At 38.9% G+C, this 21,085-nt stretch overlaps 1 protein-coding gene across 1 annotated transcript; it reads left to right on the top strand.

Moving 5' to 3' along the window:
* Nucleotides 1-2,896: 2,896 nt before the first annotated feature.
* On the top strand, nucleotides 2,897-18,501 carry Mgst1 (microsomal glutathione S-transferase 1). Its single transcript, XM_005331872.5, has 4 exons — nucleotides 2,897-3,051; nucleotides 9,195-9,334; nucleotides 11,692-11,786; nucleotides 17,826-18,501. The coding sequence occupies exons 2-4, from the start codon at nucleotides 9,209-9,211 to the stop codon at nucleotides 18,070-18,072; spliced, it is 468 nt and encodes a 155-aa protein (XP_005331929.1). The 5' UTR covers nucleotides 2,897-3,051; nucleotides 9,195-9,208; the 3' UTR covers nucleotides 18,073-18,501.
* Nucleotides 18,502-21,085: the final 2,584 nt, after the last annotated feature.

The following is a 21,085-nucleotide window of genomic DNA, read 5'->3' as shown; positions in this document are numbered from 1 at the left end:
AAGGAAGAAAAAGAGACACAGAAAGGGAAGAACAGTGGAATGAATGTGAGTGGACTTTTGTATTTGTGTGCATGGATGTGATATTGTGGGTCCTGGCATTGCGTACATCCATAAGACACTAATTTTAAAAAAAGGGAACTGTAAATGGATTGAAGAGGGATCAGGGATTAGCAGGGGAGGAAGGGGAAGGGAGAGAATGAGGGGGTGGGGGCTGGTGAAATGTTGGGGACTGAATACAAGTAGGTTAGTTCCAAGCTTTTTTGATTATGTCAAAGTGTATCCTGGTGTTGTATCATAACCAGAAGAATGAATAAACAAACAAATAAAAGACTATAGAAATAAAAAAATAAATAAAGACATGAAAAGAAATTTGATCAGTGCAGGTTCCCTGGGAAGACAAGGGGACCCGTGTTCTTAGCCCTGCCTTCCGGGGGCTGACAATGACCCCGAAGTTTTATAGAAAGGGGAATAAGGGCAGGGTTGGAGAGTTTGCACTGTTGGAGGCTATTCACAGCTGCCAAAGCAGGTGATCTTGATCTGGTGTGGTCTAATCATTATCTCAGGATTTGCCAGGTGAGGCCTTGGGTAGGAAAGCTGTGGTGTTGCCAGGTGTGTGGGAGGGGAGTTAACATCCACAAATCATAAGATATTTTTCAGATCACATTGTTCCTGGAATCCAAGGTGACTTGAGCAAGAAGACAGATGCAAAACAGGCAGAGATCCCAAATCTTTAATTCTGCTTTAGCCCTCCGTTGGACAGTTGCAGGCAAAAGTGAAGAGTCTAGGTGCCTGTTATATGCTGGTGGCAATCCTGTCTGATATTTCTTCTTTGTCTGCTTTAAAGGGTAGGAACTAATGGCCTTCTAATGCTTTGTTCTTCCAGATATTTCTGATTCAATCTCTCCAACAGGCAGCTTCCTTTTCTCTATTGTGGCAGCTACTTTTGGCTGAATGACCTTTGCTCTCCCCCACCCCACACCCATGACCTTTAAAACTCTTTTTTTTTTTTTTAAAAAATATTTATTAGGGAATTGTCTTGTCGCTTGGATTGAATTTCTCTGAAAGATTTTATTCTTGGGTTAAAATATGATAAAAAGAAGTATTGGTAATGCAAACGCTTCCTGTTACTCAAACTGAGTATTCAACTGAAACAAGTTGAGTAATAGTCCTTTCCTCTCTCACTCATCCAAGAGGATTAAATGAAGATGAATACAAAGTGTCTATTCCTTCCCAGCCTTTTCCCTGTTACTGCTTGCTGCTAAGTTGTCATTCTTATTTCTAAATTGAGATACTTTCCTCCACAAATTTAATGACAACTTGCTAGTTTTTTTTTTTTGCCTTTGTTTTTGCTATATTATAAATTCTGTGAGGACAATTATTTGATGTTATTGATCTTAGTTTTAGATTTCTGGCATCAAACCAAATAGCTTGCAATCACCTAATGAATGTTTATTGAATTAATTAGTCAAGTGCTGATATTATACCAAAGCCAAGTGATTGACACACACGCGCGTGTGCTCACACACAGCCAATAACTGTTAAAACTGATAGCAGTAGGAACTCAGTATTTACGAATTGATTAGTTAATAGTTTGAACACTTTACAATTAGATTATTAGGATGAATCAGGTGTTCTTTTCTTTTCAAAAATATGCTAAAACTGTTCAAATGCCATTCTGCCAATAATGTTATTTAAGTAATAGCTCTCTTGTACCTTTTCCTATAATCTTACCCATAGGATTTGGGCTGTTCACCTCATAATAAATGAGAAGTTTTTTCAAGAAATAGTTGTAATACTAAACTCTTGGAGAGAATTTTGTCCTTTCCAATTAGTTATGGCTAGATTCTAGAGTACTTAACAGAGGTAGGTGAATAAATATAGTTTTCAAAAGGTACAGACATAAAAATGAAGCACTTGGGTCTTCTGATGCTAAAGTGCTCCTACTTATTCTGCTTCCATAGAAATAGTTCTCAGGACTGCCTGTGATTAATTTCTGTTTTCTACAGTAAACTGGTAGTTCTGAATTCCTTTTTTGGTAGAACATGGATTTGCTCATTAAATCCTAGAAACTTAGTCCTGGAGGTATTTCTAAAAATAAAAGGGGTAAAAAAAAGAAGTACACACAGCAATATGTGGTGAGCATGTGAAATGTATCACTGTGAGAAGAACAATATAGATGCAAAACATAAATCCTCAAAACTCTTCAGATAAACTCATGGAAGACAAATCCATAAATGTTATTGAGGGGATTGTGGAGAGATAGGTTAGAATATCCCTAATCTCATTTTTGATAGTATTCATGCCTTCCTAAAATACTTCCCTAAATGTCCTTTACAAGGACATTTACATTTTACAAAACACACCAAGGTGATGGTGTAATGAACCGGTCCAGTATCATCTCCTCCCATTCTACTTTGGACCCTGAAGGTGGGGGACACAGTGACAAAACAAGTGGTTTGGTGACTTGGAATGCTGCTAGTGGTCTTCACTAAAGATACTTTCTTCTGGGGCTAGCCTTTTAAGGAAGTCTTGCCACAGGTGCAGGGAAGATGAAGTTCAAGAGAAGAAAATTTGACTTCTTATCAGCTTCATCCGCCCCCAAGATTTTAATTTTCTGTAAAGTTTTTTTTTTAAAGCTTTCAAAAATCCAACATGAAGATCTTTTAAGTTGTTTTCAGCAAAATAAAAATGGACAGGCTCCCTGTCCCTCCCCTCCCCCAGTCGTGAAGGGTGTGAGATAGTAAGTTCCTTCCCCATCCCCGATGGCCCCTCCGCACCGCAAAGGGGAAAGTAGAGCTTCCACTGGTGCCAAACGTAAAGGTTCAAAGAACTGAACGGGCGGATCCGTGGTTTTGTGGGGAGAGAGGCGTCAGGCGACTTGGGGGCGGGGTTTGGCAAGGCCGGGCTCTAAGGCCAGGAGCTAATTAATTCATAGGAAATTAGCCAGAGAGGGGGCGGCGCTTGCGTCCCGCCCTCGCGCGCTCCTCCGCGCAGTGCCCGGCGCCCTGTCGCCTGCAGAGCCTTGCAGACCTCCACCTTCGCGGACTCGCTGTACGTGCCGGGAGGGGATGCTGCGGGAGGGCGCCGGCAGGGTGGCCGCGGAAGGGGAGCGGGAGTTGGCGGGGTCTCTGCCAGCCGGAAAGTTCTTTGCTCTGCTGAACTCCCTGCAGCCGTCCCTTTTGCAGTCGGATCACTTCTGAAAGGGAATGGCGTTTCTGTAGTTCCTAAGTTGGTTAAGTTTTTACACTTTCTCAAACTCCGAGAGTGAAACTTGGGAGGATGAATCTTTCATGTTTAAGGGATGATTTCCTCACTTTTTAAAAAATTTCCAAGCCAAAGTAGTATTTCCTTGGAAAGGGTCCCGTGATCTTTGGGAGAGTTGTGAGTACTTGCAAGCTGTAGCAACACAGGAAATCGCTGTTGAGAAACTTCAACTCTGCGGTATAAAATCCTGTGCCGGCTCTGATTGGACGAAAGGCCTTGGTACCTACCTAAAGAGGGACAGAATTTGTACTTCTCTATTCACTTTGATAGGCAAGAGAAACATCTGTAAATTTTAAAAATAATAGCGATGGTAATGATGTTAGATAATGCAAGAGGACTTGAATGAGAGTGTTGTATTGTTTTGTGATGTTATTAGAGTCAGGTGACTGGACAGCTGAGGGTGAAACCCCCTTGGCAGATTCTAATGTGTGCATCCCCTCTACCCCACCCAAAATCCGAAGGAAGAAGCCATTAGTCCAAGAAGTAAAAAAAAAAAAAAAAAAAAAAAAGGATTTTTTTCCATAAGGCCTAACATACTGCTAACCCTGGCCTGGGGAGGTGGAGAGAAGGTGCATACAAGCCTTCTAGTGTCTCTGCTTTCCATTATTAGTCACAGGGCCTCTTTGCAGTCTGATCATTTCCCCAGATTTTCCTCATCCTGCTTTCTCTGTTCGTGAGTACCATGGGGGTGTTGATCAATTTGTAGGAACAGCTGACAGTCTAATAGAGTTCCCAGGCCCTGGTCCACTGTGAACCCCCAGCTGGACCCACCTTTTTTGCATGCTCTTCTGGGAGTTAAGGTGGTATTGCACTTTGTTGTTTTAAAATAAGTTTATATATAAAAAGGACTTATATGCTCTGTCCATCTTATTCATATTTTAAAACATGATAAATTGATCCATATTTGAATATGACTCTCTGTGCAGACAAGTGAGATTTTTCTAAGGATTTATTTTGGAGTAGAGCTTATTAATCCTTGAGACTGGAAAGGGAAATCAGCACTGTCCTCTAAGAATGCTTTACTCCACCATATTCTCCCCTCTCTCCTTCCCCACCCCCCCCAAATGATCAGTATTTGGCCTCTGAGACTTCCTTTGCCTGAGACCTCATAGGAGGCTCAGTCTGCAGCCACCACAGTTCCTTCTGAAAATTCTAGAACTGATATACAGCAGCATAGCCACTTACTTATCTTTTTTCCTTGTTTTACCTGTTGTGTTTGTTAGTTTCAGAAAGTACAAAATTGAAGAGTCATGGTCTGGTGGCTCTGTGCCCATATTTTCTGTGTTACACAATGTTGATTTAGAGAAGCCAAGTAATCCTGCGAAGAAAAGAACTTTGCTCTTTTTGGCCAAGAGCCTATTAAAGGAAAGGGAATGTTCTTCAACTTAAGAGTTTGAAAAGGGTTCTGCGATAGATACTGGGGGAAAGAAAAACCAAATGGGAATGTGATTGACTGGGAAAACAGCCTCCAGAAAACCAGAACATTCTAGCATTCTTAGCTTAGATGGTAGAGAGCCCATGAATTATATGGTTGAGGAAACTGGGCCCTGATATTGGTTCCCTTCTCTATGAATTTGGGTCTGGGTACTCATTTAATGCCTCTGGCCCTCAGTTTTATGTATCAAAGGTAGAAAATATTATTCACTCTTTTAGGATTTTTGAGATCAAGTGAAATAAAAAGTATGCCACAGCTTTTTAGAAACAAATTGTATCCTCAGTGCCTAGAACAGTGTCAAAGTAGGAGCTTCTTTATTTAGCGAACACTCTTATAGCCCTTAGCCAGGTCTCAGTGCTTTTGAAGACACTTTTCACTAAAAGCAGTATTCTTAAGAACCTTACAAGGTTTATTTATCATTTACCTTGTTTTTTTCAGGAAAGGTGAGTAGGCCCTAGAAAAGTTAACTTGCAAGTAATAAGTGGCAATGTTGAGATCTGCCAGGACTCCACTTTACCTCTAGAGTTTGTATGTGTGTATCATCTGATGCCTTGGCCTCTTAAAGAACATTCACCTCCACACCAGGGGCCTGGGAGCTGGTTTCTGGGCAGATATTCACTGTGATGCCAGCCAATGAATGTATAATAAAACAAGTAAACCACTGTACAGTACGATTCATCATTTGTAACCATTTATTTTATATAATTTGTTCCGTTTTTTTCCCTGCTTGCTTTTCTAGATTATTTTTGAGACCTCTTTTGCATGAAACTCATGGGAGGCTGAATCTGTAGCCGTCATAATCCCTTCAGAAAATTCTAGAACTGGTAAACAGCAGGATGACCACATAGTTATCTTTTTTCTTCATGCCACCTGTTGTGTGTGTGAGAGTTTTCAAATCACCTAACTCTTTACCCCTGCCCCCTTTTTTGGGCCAGGGATTGAATCTATGGGTGTGCTATCACTGAGCTACATTCCCACAACTATTTTTATTTTGAGACAGGATCTTACTAAATTTTCCACACTGGCCTCAAACTTGCCATCTTCTTTCCTCAGCCTCCTGAGTAGCTGGGATTATAGGCATGCACCACTGCAAACTTGGCTACACTTTACCCTCTTAGTTTTTCCCCCCTACTTTACTCCTCTCTGCCCTCTTGGAGACTGTTCTTGGGAGAAAGCTTTCATAATTTAGTTTTCACTGCAGTGCCTAGCCATGACAGTTTGGGCCACTGGCTCCTGACAAGTTGTTAACAAATTGGCTTTGGAAAAAAAAAAAAAATTAAAACCAAGTCTAGACCAGCATCCCTGTAATCCATGCATTCAGTGACTCTAATTGCTTAATGTTCTTGCCTTTATTAGTACCTGGGATGTGGAAGGTATTGTGTGGGAAAGTTAGTTCATGAAGCCGTACAGTGTGGTATCACAGGCTCCATGTTGGCCCATCTCCCACAGATTCAGGCTGGAAGGAGCTCTACTGCATTCTTGGTAATTGAGAAATGCTTACTGTGTGAGGTGTGCTTTCTGTGTGTGGCTCACATGTGAAGAAAAGACTTCCCATTTCCTCTGCCCCAGCGGTTGACATCTTTTGTGTATTTCTCCTGCTAAGGGTTCCAGAAGGACTCCACTTTTTCCTCTGCTCTTTTAATGCTGAATTTTACTACGGAGAAAAGAAGTTTCTTGGGCTTCTGTTCCATCCCTGAATACATTGCATTATGGGGAAAACAGCAGAGACTGTTTAAAAATTATTAAGTGGCAACATTTCCTACTTGAACTTCCTAATTTTTAAATAGTTAAGGTCCCTGCTGTATTTCTTCAGATCTCGGTCCAGAGGCATAGGCCTTAGGGATCCTTTATTAGGCAAATTAACTTTACAGGAGCCCTGAAGGATCTTTGATCCCCACCCCTCCCATACTAGAACACGTATTTTACATGTTTTAAGAAGTATTATTGGGCACTGAGAACTAACCTAACATACTGTGCTTTCAAGACTATAAACTCATAGAGGTGGATTAATTTACTATCATGTGGGATTTGTTTTTTCTTTTTTAATATCTAGATTACCTTTGATCCTTCATACCTGTAGGTTCTAGACAACTGCGGATTGAAATTATTAGGGGAAAAAAATCGTGTCCGTATTAAACACGTACAGTCTTTGTTCCTTGTAACTTTTCCCTAGATAATATGGTATAACTGCTGTTTGCCTAGTGTTTACTTTGTGTTAGGCATTACAAGCCATCTAGAGATGATTTAAATTAAGGGAGGGAGTGTGGGAGAATGTACACAGGTTATATGCAGATACGAGCCCATTTTATATTGGGCACTTGAGCACCACAGATTTGGGTTTCTACAGTGGGTTGTTCCGGGATTCTGGAACCACAGGACACTGAGGGACAACTGTATGTAATCAATCTCTCTTTCCCTCTTTCTCTTTTTTCTGTACTGGGAATTTCATCTACTGAGCTATATTTCTAGCATCACCCCCCCCCCCCTTTTTTAAACATTTTTTAAAATTTTGAGACAGAATCTCACTAATTTGCTTAGGAACTCACTAAGTTGCCCAGGATGGCCTTGAACTTGTGATCCTCCTGCCTTAGTCTCTTTACTTACTGGGATTATAGGTGTGTGCCTGGCTGTATGTAGATTCTGTTTGCCTAAATTTACGGAGTACATTTTTAGTCTAAGGAAATAAAAATCATAATATACATAGGAAGCTTTGGTTTCTATAACTGCAAAATGGGAATGATAATACCTCCTACATAGCATAACAGGAAGAAGAAAGCAAAAAACATATGCAAGGGGTACCTAGCTGTGCCAGCCACAGTGGGAATCCAATTTTGGTTGAATCAGAATTAAACAGAATTAAGCAACCAAAAGCTAAATTAAGCAGGTCTCTTGAAGGAGTTGGTGCAATGTGTTAGCATATAGGATGTCAGGTCAGAGACCTGGGTTTGTTTTTCTTGGCTGCTTAATATCCCTAATTCCCATTTTCTTTATGCGTGAAATGGATGTATTTATGAGGGTTACAGTATTATAGTTAAAAAGATTTTGTAAGGTACTGCACCTAGAGTATGTGGTATAATTGGACACATAGCACATTCTTGGGAAATTAAAAATGTATGTTTATGGATGTGATTTATATCACAATTCAACAGCAACTCATGAACAACTACATGACCAGTAACAAAATATAGAAATACATATGTGGATTTGTAGATTATTTGTAAATGGATAGAATGATCAGAATTGGATAGATGTCAGTCTAACAAGGTTTGAGATTTAAGGGCAGGAAAGGACATCATTGAGAAGAGAGCACTGCAGTCTAAACAAATTATATAGGGTCTAAGTCGGTTAGGAGAAAAGATAGGTGTTTATATGGAAGAGATAGAAGCAGATAGCAGAGCTCATGACGAAACAAGAGGACGTTACAAGGAATGACCACAAGATAAGGCTGTGATTTAAATTTAAGCATTATCCTAAATTCCTATCCACTTTGACTTCAGTATCACTATTGTGCCTCACCTTTCCTCCTGACCCAATTATAGTTCCAGTTCACTCTCCGTTTCATTCACTTTATCCTTGACAGCATTTAGATGCTGTAAATATGGAAGGTGAAATGACCTGAAGAGACATAGAAAGCTCATCCTTCTTTCTTTTAAAGTACCATGCATGCCATTTCCTAAGTGTGTGTTTGCAAGCCTATTATTTGGATGCCTCTGTTGTCTTGCTTCTCTTTCTTCACCTGTGTGGGTGTTAATGATGACCATGATCATGATGATCAAAATGATGCTAGGTTAAGGATCTCATAAACTTTATCGAGGGTTTTCTATGGGCCAGCTGCTGTGCTAAGTTTTTTTCTGCATGTTTTCTTAATTAAATCTTGCAACAAGTCAATGTTAGGAGCTATTACTATTCCTGTCTTATAAATGAAGACATTTATCCTCAGAGAGGCTAAATTCCTCAAGCAAGGTTAATAGACACATCATGGGCCTGGAATTCAAATCATGGCACCTAAGATCTTGAACACTCCTGAAATGACACAGAGGAGTAAGGTGGGTTTTCTAAAGCAGGACATACTTTTAGAACTTAGGCATCCCAATACAATATCAGTGGTACTGCTGTGTATATGGTTGGGTGTTTCCAAAGAGATCAGTCCATGGCCTTTGGTCTTTTGCATTCAATCTGTGGTCCATCTTGATGCAAATATATGGTTGTGGTCCATTTTTAGAGCATTCTGGCTATTTGTTTTTGCTTGTAATACCCACAAATTTTTATTTAGTATCTTTAATCTTTAGGCTTAATGACATAGAACTAGAGAAAATATACTACTGTTTATATTGAAAAATTTGAAACTTAATGATCAGTTTTTTTTTAAATGGCTCCCAGATATTTTTAAGAACAATGTGGTCAATGCTGAAAGTACACCTAGTGATCATGAAGTTATTTTGCCTATTTATGTCTGTTTTTTTCCTTCTTGTCTGAAATCTTTTGAAAATTCCAGAGCAAAATTGAAAAATGGCTGATCTCACCCAGCTACTGGAAAATGAAGTATTCATGGCTTTTGCCTCCTATACAACGATTATTCTTTCAAAAATGATGCTTATGAGTCCTGCAACTGCATTCTATAGACTAACGAGAAAGGTAAGACATTTTTTGGACTAGTGTTTTCAGTTCTGTTATAGATTTAGAGTATAACTTTTGGGGTGAGAGTGGGGAGAGATGAAAAATATTGAATAAAAGAAAGAAAAAAGGCTAAGAATTCAAGTTCTTCTTCTTCCCAGAGTGGGCTCTTATGACGGGAGTATGCTAACCATTGAATTTTGTGTACTTCTGGCTTAAGTTAGTAGTATTTCTACCCAGCATTGTAAGAGTGAATTTAAAAAAAGTCAAGAGGCAGGGTCAAGGTGACAGAAAGATTTTGAAGTACACATCCCCTGTTCAAGCAGGCCTAGGACCAAGTGAGAGGAGCAGAGAGGCTGCTAGACAAAGTGTAAAATTTTCATTGGTGCTATCCCTGTGCCTATTAAACATCTTCTTTCTGGAAGCCCCCTGTTTCTCTCTTAGGTTCCTGTCCTGAGGTTTTGTCCTCTAGAGTCTTGCTCCTGTCTGGAGGTCCTGGCCCTCTCTGAGGTGTTTCCTTGTCACTGTTGGAGATATGGGGTTGATATCTGGAGAACATTCCCACATATTTAATTCTGTGATAGGGTTTCAATTGTCCTCTGGAAACAAAGTAGAAGCAGGGAAATCCTCCTGGTCTTAAAAGAAGGAGGGAATTTGAATTTGTGGAGTGGCAGGCGCCATTATGTGATTGTTAGCGTAGTCAGGTGAAGTTGAGGTTGGCCCCCATGTTATAGAGGAACTGCAAGACACAGAGGTTCAGGTCAGTAGCTGTCAGATTCATCTTGAGCTGCCTCTACAGGATCTCTTGGACTGGATGGCTTAAATAGCAAATATTTGTCCCACACAGTTCCTGAGGTTGGCAAGTCCTAGATCAAGATGTCAGTAGATCCAGTGCCTGGTGAGGGCTGGATTCCTGAGGTGCACATGGCCATGTTCTCCTTGCATCCTTACTTGGGGTGAATAGAGAAAGAAAGAAACAAGTTCTGCCGGGTCTCTATATAAGGGCACTAATCCCATCCATGAGGGTTCCACACATCTGATCTAATCACCTCTCAAAAGTCTCCACCTCCAGATACCTTCACACTGGGGATTAGGCTCAAATATATACATTTTGTAAGGGCACATTCAGTCCATAGCAGGAGGGGCCCCACAGTGGCATAACAGTAGAGGACAAGGCTGAGATTCATATTCAGATAGTTTAAATCCAGATCTCATACTCTTTCATTGTAATATATTAATTTCTTTATTTAAAATGAACATGTCAAACATCTCCTAGCCAGACATTTATTTAGAGGATACTGTGACGAACAAGGCCAACAGGCCTGTCTGCAAGAGCTGTTGATACTGTATCCCAACCCTGCCTATCAGTTCTCCTCCATACTTTTATCTAGAATGAAAGCTCTTATCATATTAAGAAAAAGTTATAACATTTATGAGATGTTTTTCAAGCTTAAATTAGAACTAATTTTATAGTTTTTTTCCTTATTATAAATTATTAAACATTGGGACAGACTTAAATATTTTTAAAATGCATCTTTCAAGTTTCAAGGGATGGGGAAATCATTTCAAAGAGCATAATAATCAGAGGAAGCGATACATGAACACGTGCCATGCCCTCAAATGTTAACTTGTTCTTCCTAGGAAGCAATTCAGCTTCTTAAATTTAATATTATTTGACCCAAGGTTTTATCTGGCTCAAGAGAAGAAGCATACCTATCCTATCAAAGTACAAAATACCTTTCCCATCCCTCACTTTCTTATGCTTCTTGCCTTTTTTCTAACATCTTTGGTAATTAAATGTATTACCTTCAGACTAGCTGGTTCCTTGGAAATGCTAAAATACTCGAGGGAGGGTGTGTCCACATCATCATTGTGAAAAAAATGCTAGGGCACCATAGTAATAATAATAATTAGTGCTGACTCAGACTTATGCCTCTTTCTATTTTTTCCTTTCTTCTCACTATTTTTATATTCTAGTTTTTATTTAAGTTCACATTTATGCTGCTTTTAGAAATAATTTGTGGGTTGGGATTGTGGCTCAGCGGTAGAGCGCTTGCCTAGCACATGCAAGGCCCTGGGTTCGATCCTCAGCACCACATATAAATAATTAAAAAGAAAGGTATTATGTCCAACTACAACTAAAAAATAAATATTTAAAAAAATATTTTGTATTGTTAATAAAGATTCAGGTTTAAACTGTGAATGAACTGTGGATGCTCCTGTCTGATTTATTGCTCTGAAATTTCTTTGCTTCGGGACCAACCTAGAGGCCTGCATTTCATTTCTGACATTAAAATGCAGATAACTTAGGTAGAATACCCTCAAGCTGTTTGGTGTTTGCAATAAGTTTTTTTTCCCCCCCTTGGCGTTTGGAATAGGTGTTTGCCAACCCAGAAGACTGTGAGAGCTTTGGCAAAGGAGAGAATGCCAAGAAGTATCTTCGAACAGATGACAGTGTGGAACGTGTACGAAGGTAAACCAGTGTCTCTGGAAATTACCTACTCGAAGAATTTTGGTCAAGGAGCTCAGTGAAGTTGTTTGGGCCTTGGAGAAAAGGAAAAAAAAAGGCATCCACTCAGTATAACTACAGAAAAGTAGAGATCTCAACATCTCTGAATATAACTGTTATTGCACATATTACCAATTTAGTTGCACTTTTGTATGTACTTTTTATTTATTCTAATTAGCTAAACATGACAGTAGAATGCACTTTGACACATCATACATAGATGGAGTATAATTTCTCATTCTTCTGCTTATACATGATGTAGAATCACACAGGTTATATAGTCATGTATGTACATAAGGTAAAACACCTGACTTTGTTGGGATTAATAACTGTGCTCTGTATAGCAGTAATGGCAGGTAGAAGGTAAAATGGAGACAGTGAATTCTTGCAGTTTTGTCATCTTTCTCCAGAGACGAGACTCAACCCATATAAAGGGTTGAAGAAACAGGTGTTTTTGCATAAGGTTTGAAATATGGAAGTTGACACTCTTCAGAGAAATGAGTACCAGCTGAAGTGTCTAGATCATATTGGCATTATCCCTTTTTTGATTCCTGGTGAAAGTCTGAAGCCCATCTCAAGATTTCTGCAGATTCTCTCATGGTGCATGGCATATGGCCTCAAGATTAACTCAGGCTCTGGGTTCATGCATTTGTGCATGCTTCTGCATTCTGCATTTTGTTACACTGGGCGTAACCTCCGTCTTTCTCTCAATTCCCTTGACAAATCAGTTTAAAAAAATGTGTATAAAAGTGGATTTAACTAAATTGAAGTACAGAGGAGGTTACTGTGTGGCAACCTAAGCATTGTGTATTAAGAGTTTCGTGTCTGACAGTGTCCTACAGAATCCTCAGGGAGAATTTTCACCACACCTTCTTGTACCCCAAGTAGCATCCAGCATTTTCTCTGGCCCCATATACTTTTTTGCCTTTCCTGTACTAAAATTAAATTCACTTTTTTATTTATGCAAAAACAGTTTTATCTCCAAGCTTTTTATCAAGCAAGTTTTTTTTTTTTTTTTTTTTTTCCCCCTCTCCTAACAGAAAGCCTGTGCTACAGATTTAGGACAAAATGTTCACTTCTGTTTCTTTTAATTATACACTGGTTAATTCAGCAGCTCCTGAGTTAGTCAATTAGTCAATCTTGAAAATGGATTGTGTAGAGAGTGTGGATCCAAAATAGTTTCAAGACACAATCAATGTGAGGATCTCAAACAATATCAAAGGAAAAGAATTAAAATTAGAAAAGGCGAGTGCCACTCACTGTTAAAGATTTCTCAAAGCCATTAGACATAGTGGTTTAAAATATATATCATCCTTTTTGGTGTTCACCTTTGACAGCAGGACCAGAAAGTGCTAGGACCCTCAGTGGTATTAGGAAGATTGAAAGGAAGATCCAAATTTCATATATGAAAGTTTTAACAATAAAAGGTATTTTATTGGGGAGAATTTAGATTTTTTTTTCTACTATCATTTCCTACTTCTCATCCTCAACCCCTGTGCCCATAGGATTGTACCTCTGAAAGTGAAATCCATAATCTAAGCTGATCTCCAGTCGGGTTGCAATTGACCTGGTTCTGAAAAGGGTTGTCCTTGAGGTGCAGCAACTGTGTGCACTGCGCCCCCTGGTGATCAGACACTGACCTTACAATGTGGCAAGAGGAGGGTATCTGGCAGAATAGGGTGCTAGTTGCCTGTTCTAGTTTTTCAGAATTTATTGGCTTTCTCAAAAAAAATTTCCAATAACAGTACACTTTTGGATATAATTTTCAGAGAAGGAGTTTCAAGAATCTCCTTTTTCCATTTAACCTAGATTTTTCCCCCTCTCTCCATCATTACACAATTATAAAACAATTATAAATTCCACACTATTAGCATATCTGCATATTTCAATGTTAGGGACCCACGAGGGGCACAAATGAAGTTAAAGGTAAGCTTTAAGGAATGTGATATTGAAAAAATAAATATATATATACACATACAGATCAATTAGTTAAAAACAGAGTAAGGTACGTTGAAATATCAAGGTTTGTGGCTCAAAGTCAGTTGTTTTGAGCTGTAGGCAGACAGAATCACTGATGATTAGGAAATCATCTATTTAATACTGTTTCACTTATTCTAGGAAGAATTCCAGACCATGTACATTCACTACCACAAGATAAGTGAAAGTTGAAAGGCAAATGGGGCACACATAACTAGTCATTCAAAAGAACTTGGGTTTAGGGAAAGCAGAGACATTGACGACATACTACCATCCCACCTTCAAAGGTTATGCCTATTTACTGGGAGGGTTCAGTGGATCCTCAGTGATACTTGTTGGGGATTCTGTCAAGAGATTGAAATGTGGGGCTGGGCGTGGTGGCATATGCCTGTAATCCCAATAGCTCTGGAGGCTGAGGCAGGAGGAAAGCCAGTCTCTGCAATTTAGCGAGACTCTTCCTCTAAATAAAATATAGTAAAAGCACTGGGGATGTGGCACAGTGGTTTATTGCCCCTGGATTCAATCCCCAATACTTAAAAAAAAGAGAGAGAGAGAGATTAAAATGTGAGCTGGAGGTTGAACTGTGTGATCCCTCATGTGGTCCCAGTGTATGAACAAAGCATTAATTGAGAGAGCCTTGTGTATATATCACTGCTATATCTTCTTTTGGGATCCTGTCAAGGAGCTTTAAGACTAGGTTCCTGGCCAGGCATGGTGGGAAGCCAAGACAGGAGGATCACAAGTTCAAGGCCAACCTTAGTAGCTAAACAAGGCCCTGTTTCAAAAGAAAAAATAATAATTAAAAAAGGGATGGAGATGTGGCTCAGTGGTTCAACAATTCTGGTTGAACCTGTAGTACCACAAACAAACAAACACAAAACAAAATAAAAAAAAACACACTAAAAACATTTCCTTCCCCAAACTATGTTTCCTGCTAGTGTTCCTCTTCAGAGGTTTATAATGTTCCCCATGAAAATAAGATCAACATGTCAATAATAGAGAATATTATGGACTTAGGAATATTTTATGAAGGAGTAACCTGAAAAATATGATTTAGAACAATTTGAGGAAATTTCTTTGTGGGAATTTGGACATACTGCTGTATGCTAAGACTGAGAGGTTTGGTGAAGACTGAAGACGGGGTAGGCAGGAAGTATGGTTACAGCTCCTTTTGTAGTTGGCCGACCTTTGACAGTTGTTAAATGCATGTAGCAACTCTAGTCCAGGTCAGGTAGATGCCATGATCCAAGTTATTCTGATCTGAGGGAATGCGTGACCATGGTCTCTTGAGCACAGAGCTGGTGGTTGTCCATCACAGGGCAGGTGTGTGCCAAGGGGCATCTGTCCAAAGAGAAGGAAAACTGAGAACATGGACTCATGGGGCCGTGGACAGTAGACCCGGGTAAGAATGGCTGCTTGGGCAAACTGCTGTTTACCTGGTAACAGGTTCTAGCTGCTGTCTGTAAAGAAGGCTAGATGGAGAAGGCTGCCACTGTGGGAAGGACAAAAGAAAGGACGAGGAGAAGGGTGGGGTGAGCTACATAGGGGTGTCAGTAAGTGTATACCCAGGCAGGTTGGCACCAGGTGTATACTTACCCGGCTGTGGGTATTGGGCCTTCCTAGGACAATGAGGAGTGTTATTTAGAAAAGCTTTTCGAGGACTGATGTAAGAGAAAAAGAATGGAAAAGGAGAAATGAGAGAAGGAAAAAGTTGGAGGGCTCAATAAGGCCAAGAGGACCCGGTCCTTGACTTTCTCCTTCTTCTTCCATATTCCCCCTGTTGCCTGTGACTTTCTTCTTTGCTTTAACGTTGTGTTCTATTTGACAGCCATCTAATAGAGGCTTAGGAGTAGACATGGTTTTCCAAGGGTGTCCCTTTTGTCATTTCTTCCCCAACGTTGGAATTTCTGTCACACCATCATGAAGGAAAATCGTGACATGCCCGAGACTGGAAGTGAAGGCGTCTTGGTCTGGCAGGAGAATTCCGAGGAACAAAACAAATGGCACTGGTGGACGGGCGAGGCGGGCCCTTCCGCACGGAGTTCTGTCCTTCCTTCCCACTCCTGCCTGATTCTCAGTGGTCCTGGCACTGTTCCGGGAACCAGAGGGGACAAAGCCACTTCATTCTGCCTTTGCTTTTACTCAGGGGCAGGCGGTTCTTTATTTCAGCCTTTTCCCAGGTGTGCCTTCTTCATCCTTGTAGGCTGTCCTTGTCTTTGTCAGGCAGCCTGGAGACTCTTCAGGAAGACAGAAGGGAAGGGAGGGAAGGAGAGCCATGACCACTGAGCAGGCAACATGGAAGAATTATCTTTTGGGGGGCGGTGGGGCATACTGGGGATTGAACTCAGGGGTACCCCACTACTGAGCCACATCCCCAGCCTTATTTTGTATTTTACTTAGAGACAGGGTCTCACTGAGTTGCTTAGCGCCTTGCTTTTGCTGAGGCTGGCTTTGAACTTGCCATCCTCCTGCCTCAGCCTCCCGAGCTGCTGGGATTACAGATGTGCGCCAGCAACCTGTAAATAATTATCTTTCATGCCAAAGTAGAAGAGCCTTATAAAAGAAATGTTTTTTTTTTTTACTTTGGTATATGTATCAATAGCTGACAAACTCTATCAAAATCTCTAGTCCTAGTTTAGAAACTAAAGCAGTTTTGGTGGCTGGGGCTGTGACTTAGCAGTAGAGCTCTCGCCTAGCACAGGCAAGGCCCTGGGTTTGATCCTCAGCACCATATACAAATAAATAAATTAAATAAAGGTATTGTGTCCAACTACAACTAAAAAATAAATATTTTCAAAAAGGAACTAAAGCAGTTTGTCATTCTGTAGGCTTAAAAGGGGGCATCAGATTTCAAGATTATGAACTTTTAAGAATGTCAAGTCAAAAAAAAAAAAAAAGAATGTCGAGTCAGTAATAGATGTGCCTTTTATTAAAAATTCTAGCCAGGAAAGCCCATGGTGCCTTATGGCTAAACTATACTTTTTGTTTTCTTCTAGTGGTGATATAAAGATAAAAGTTAGGAAGTCTCTTTTATCTTTTTAAAACATTTTAAAGTTTTAGGACTGCAGATTGTGCTCTATCACTGATTTATATTCCTAGCCCCTTCTATATTTTTAGTTTTTAGACAGGGTCTTGCTAAGTAGCTGAGGCTGGCCTTATACTGGAGATCTTCCTGCTTCAGCTTCCCAAGTTTCTGGGGTCACAGGGGTGCACCACCACACCTGACTTCTTATCATCTTTTGTGTATATTCCGTCTTATACTGCAAGCTTATTAACTTATTCCTTTTGTGGTTTAAAGATATGAGTAGCTAAAGTTTTGGCCATCTTCAAGAGGCTATTTATGTGTTGTGCTATTTGTATTTGAAGAGATGAGTCTTTGCTGTTCAGTTGCTATTGCTATTAAGTTTGTAATCTAGTGGTTTGGGTAAATGGGCAAGCATTTTCTCATTCACCATTTTAAAGACTAGAAAAATTAAAGGAAGTCTCTTAGGAAAGATTATACCCCAAAAGGTTTTTTTTTTTTCCTTTGTGAAGAGAGTTTTTTGTAGGAGGAATCTTGAATTGCAAAAATATATATATGTATATTTCATATTTATAAAAATGAAGTGAATTTTCCTAGATGCAATTTTTATATTCCCAAAACTATAAAATGACTTCAACAGACACTAGTATGGCAGTATGTATAAACGTGGATGTATAACCAATGTGATCCTGCAATCTGTACACTTGGTAAAAATAAGAATTCATACCCCACTTGAATCAAATGTATGAGATATGATATGTCAAGATCATTGTAATGTTTTGAGCAACCAATAAAAAAGAGATACACTAAAATTAAAAAAAAATTAATGAGATGATATAACAATGAAAGTCCAGTGAGTGAGGAAGCAAAGCAGTTTGAGAGAAAGGCTTTTACTTTGCAGTTTAAAGATCCATTAACATCTACATTTAATCTTTGGAGGGTGGGAAGAATGAATATGTTGCTGCTGATTTTGAAATTTTAAGAGTCATTTTTTTTCCCCACAGAGCGCACCTGAATGACCTTGAAAATATTGTTCCATTTGTTGGAATCGGGCTGCTATATTCCTTGAGTGGTCCAGACCTTTCTACTGCTCTCCTGCACTTCAGGCTCTTTGTTGGAGCACGGATCTACCACACAATTGCGTATTTGACACCCCTTCCCCAACCAAATAGAGCTTTGGCTTTTTTTGTTGGATATGGAGTTACTCTTTCAATGGCCTACAGGTTGCTGAAGACTGGATTTTACCTGTAAAGAAAATCGAGTACTTCCCATGCAGTTGGTTTTTAAGAATTCTATACTTCCAGTATATAATGAATATTTTCTGAGGCTGTAAGTGGGAAGGGAGCAGAGAAAGTAGGAATGGGGAAAAACCCATTTAAAGATTAGCACTGCTAATATCCTTTTATTCTTGCTTTATATTTGCTGTAGACACTTCACAATAATTTTTAAGTTTTTTGTGATCCTTTTAAGTTCTGATTGTTATAATTTTCAACATTCATCAACATTTCATATTATGAATCTATAAAAAATTGATTGTGTGCGAAGTCCATATTTCAATACTGTGGAAATAGTGATATGAAATAAAGAATTTAATGAATGGTTTTGTTTTCCCAACTGTTTATAAAATTTCAAAACTATGGAAAAGTTGTAAAATGGAATAAAGAACCTCTGTATACCATTCATCTAGATTCACCTGTTGTTCACATTTTAGCACATTTGCTTTAGCTTTCAAAAACAATTTTTTTCCTAAACAATTTGAAAGTAAATGGCAAATATCATGATACTTCACTTCTTTATATTTAGACATATTTCTTGTATGAACAGCATAGTCTCCACAAAAACCACAGTACCATTACCACACCCAAGAAATGTCACAGTACCACAATGGTATTTGACATATACATTCCACAAATTTATCCAATTTTTCTAAAACCACCTTTATAACTTCTTTAGGATCTAAGAATAAAACAAGGCTTATATGTTGCCTTCTGTTACGTTTTCATTAAAATAGAAGCATTCCTTCACTTTTTTGTTGTTTTTTGTCTATCGTGACATTGATTTTTTTTTTTTGAAGAGTATATGCCAGTTATTTTACAGAATGACCTTTACTCTGGATTTTTCCTATTTAGTATGTTCTTAGTCTTTGATTCAGAATAAACATTTGGGGTCTGGTTATGTGCTATTCACATTGTATTATATCAACAGGTTTAAGACATCAGTTTGCTTCATTATTAGTGATATTAAATTCAATCAGCATAGTAAGGGTATACTAACCAGATTTGTCTATTATAAAGATATCTTTTTGTCTTTATAATCATATGAGGGATAATAAATTGAGACTGTGTTCCTATCCTATCCCCTTATAATTTTTACCCACTGAGTTTAGTACCCAGTGATGCCTAATTTGATTTCTACAATAAAGTAAATAAGCATAAAAATTTATTCAGCATATATAAACTATAAACACGTTAATCTGTATAAATGTAGATTTTTTTTCTCTTGAATGCAACTAGGTGTATTTCAATTTTTACAACAGAGGGTTAACTTTTAAATCTCAATATTCTTCTATACATGCCATTAAATTTAAGTTAGTTGTTTTCCTTTCTACCTCTTGATTAGTCTCAATTTAAAATACATATTTCTTAAGTAGTACTTTAATGACTGTTGTGAAATGTTCATTTAGGTTTGTCACACAAGAGAAAAATTACTGCAATATTTTAGTTTTAATAGTTTGAACAACTCTAAAGTCTATAAACAAAACCTATTAGGCAGTTTTCTGTGTAGACTTCTTCACAAGGTTTCTCTTGTTTTCCTAATGTTAAAAGCAGCTCTGCATACTGTGGACTGAACTGCAGTAAATCTTCATGGTGTAATTAATGGAAAAGAACATGAATTCTAACATGAAAAATCTAAAATCCAAGGATTGGGTTTGAACACACAAAACACACATATTCACAGCGTGTGCAGAAGCACGCACGCGCGCGCGCGCGCGCACACACACACACACACACACACACACACACACACACACACACACCTGTTCTCTGGATTTGGGAAAACCCTCTTACCTTGTCTGAGCTACAGTTTCCTGAAGCTTTTTATATGACTTGTTCAAGGTAATGTGCTTTTATGTATTTGAAGCATATGAAAAAAGTATGTTCTCACAGGTAAGTGTTCTGTGTGTCACTTACTAGAGCAATCTATTAATAATAAAGACCCCATTTTTAGTTGAGTTTTCCTGAGCTTTCGGTAATAACTTTATTTAACCCTTGTCAGTGTTCCCATTGTTTTCGTAAAATTTCTACTCCCCTGGTAATGATTCTCAGAACAGAAGCAGAAAGGATTATGGTTATTGTATTGGTTATCGATTAGCTATATTTGATATCCATTACTAGACAATTATTAGGAAAAAAGAACATTTAAATTTTAGAGTTTTAAAACTATATATGCAGAGCATGCTTCAGGGGGGAAAAAAAAGCCCGGAGATTAGCTACTTAAGTTTCCAAGTTTGAATAAAAATGTTTTTTTAAACAACAATAGTTTCTATTTTTTCACTCATAAGAGAATCTTTAGATGTTGGGAGATTTATTAATGAAACTGCTTTTATGTAGGAGGGACAGGAAGGGAAGAACATTGGTTCATTCTCTACTAAGAATCCCTGCCTAACCACATGACGGCACTGGCTTTAGAGTAGTCTATCTGGTAGGTGATTTTAACAGGGGATGGGACGTGGGGATAGCACAGCTTGGGTTAGCACCGTTACCTATGAAGGAGCTGTCATTGGAATGTCTCCCAAATGTCTATGTGTAAAAGGCTTGGTCACGGGCCTGGGGTGCTATTGAGAGGCAGTGGAAACTTTCAGAGGTGGAGCCTAATGGGAAAAAGCACATCATGACAGTATGATGTGCTATGCTGTCACAGGCCCAAAGCAACAGGGTCAAGTGATCATGGATTGAAATCTTGAAGCTGTGAGCCAAAATAAACATTTCCTACTTTTAAGTTGTTGGTCTCGGTTATTTTGGTACAGTGGTGGAAAGATGACTAATACAAAAGAGAACATGTTTCTTCCCCTTAGTTGGACCTCTTTGAAATAAAATATTATGGTTTACTTATATCTGGATGTGCATCCGCATTTGTATACACAGAAATACACACATACATTTACACACGCCACCCCCACCCCCACCACCGTAACCAGTACTAACCATTATGGATGCTCAGTAATTAAGTTATGTTGTTGCATCTTCAAACATACCATCTCTGT

Source organism: Ictidomys tridecemlineatus, chromosome 6, assembly GCF_052094955.1.
Source record: "Ictidomys tridecemlineatus isolate mIctTri1 chromosome 6, mIctTri1.hap1, whole genome shotgun sequence".
Classification (NCBI taxonomy): Eukaryota; Metazoa; Chordata; class Mammalia; order Rodentia; family Sciuridae; genus Ictidomys; species Ictidomys tridecemlineatus.
The sequence above is the reverse complement of the archived record's forward strand: the minus strand, read 5'-3'. Positions and strand labels throughout refer to the sequence as shown.

Excerpts from the sequence above, each read along its gene's own strand:
- Mgst1 (XM_005331872.5), top strand. The coding sequence starts at position 9,209 with ATGGCTGATCTCACCCAGCTACTGGAAAATGAAGTATTCATGGCTTTT. Across the intron at positions 9,335-11,691 it reads TCTATAGACTAACGAGAAAG|GTGTTTGCCAACCCAGAAGA; the intron begins GTAAGACATTTT and ends CGTTTGGAATAG. Across the intron at positions 11,787-17,825 it reads AGTGTGGAACGTGTACGAAG|AGCGCACCTGAATGACCTTG; the intron begins GTAAACCAGTGT and ends TTTTCCCCACAG.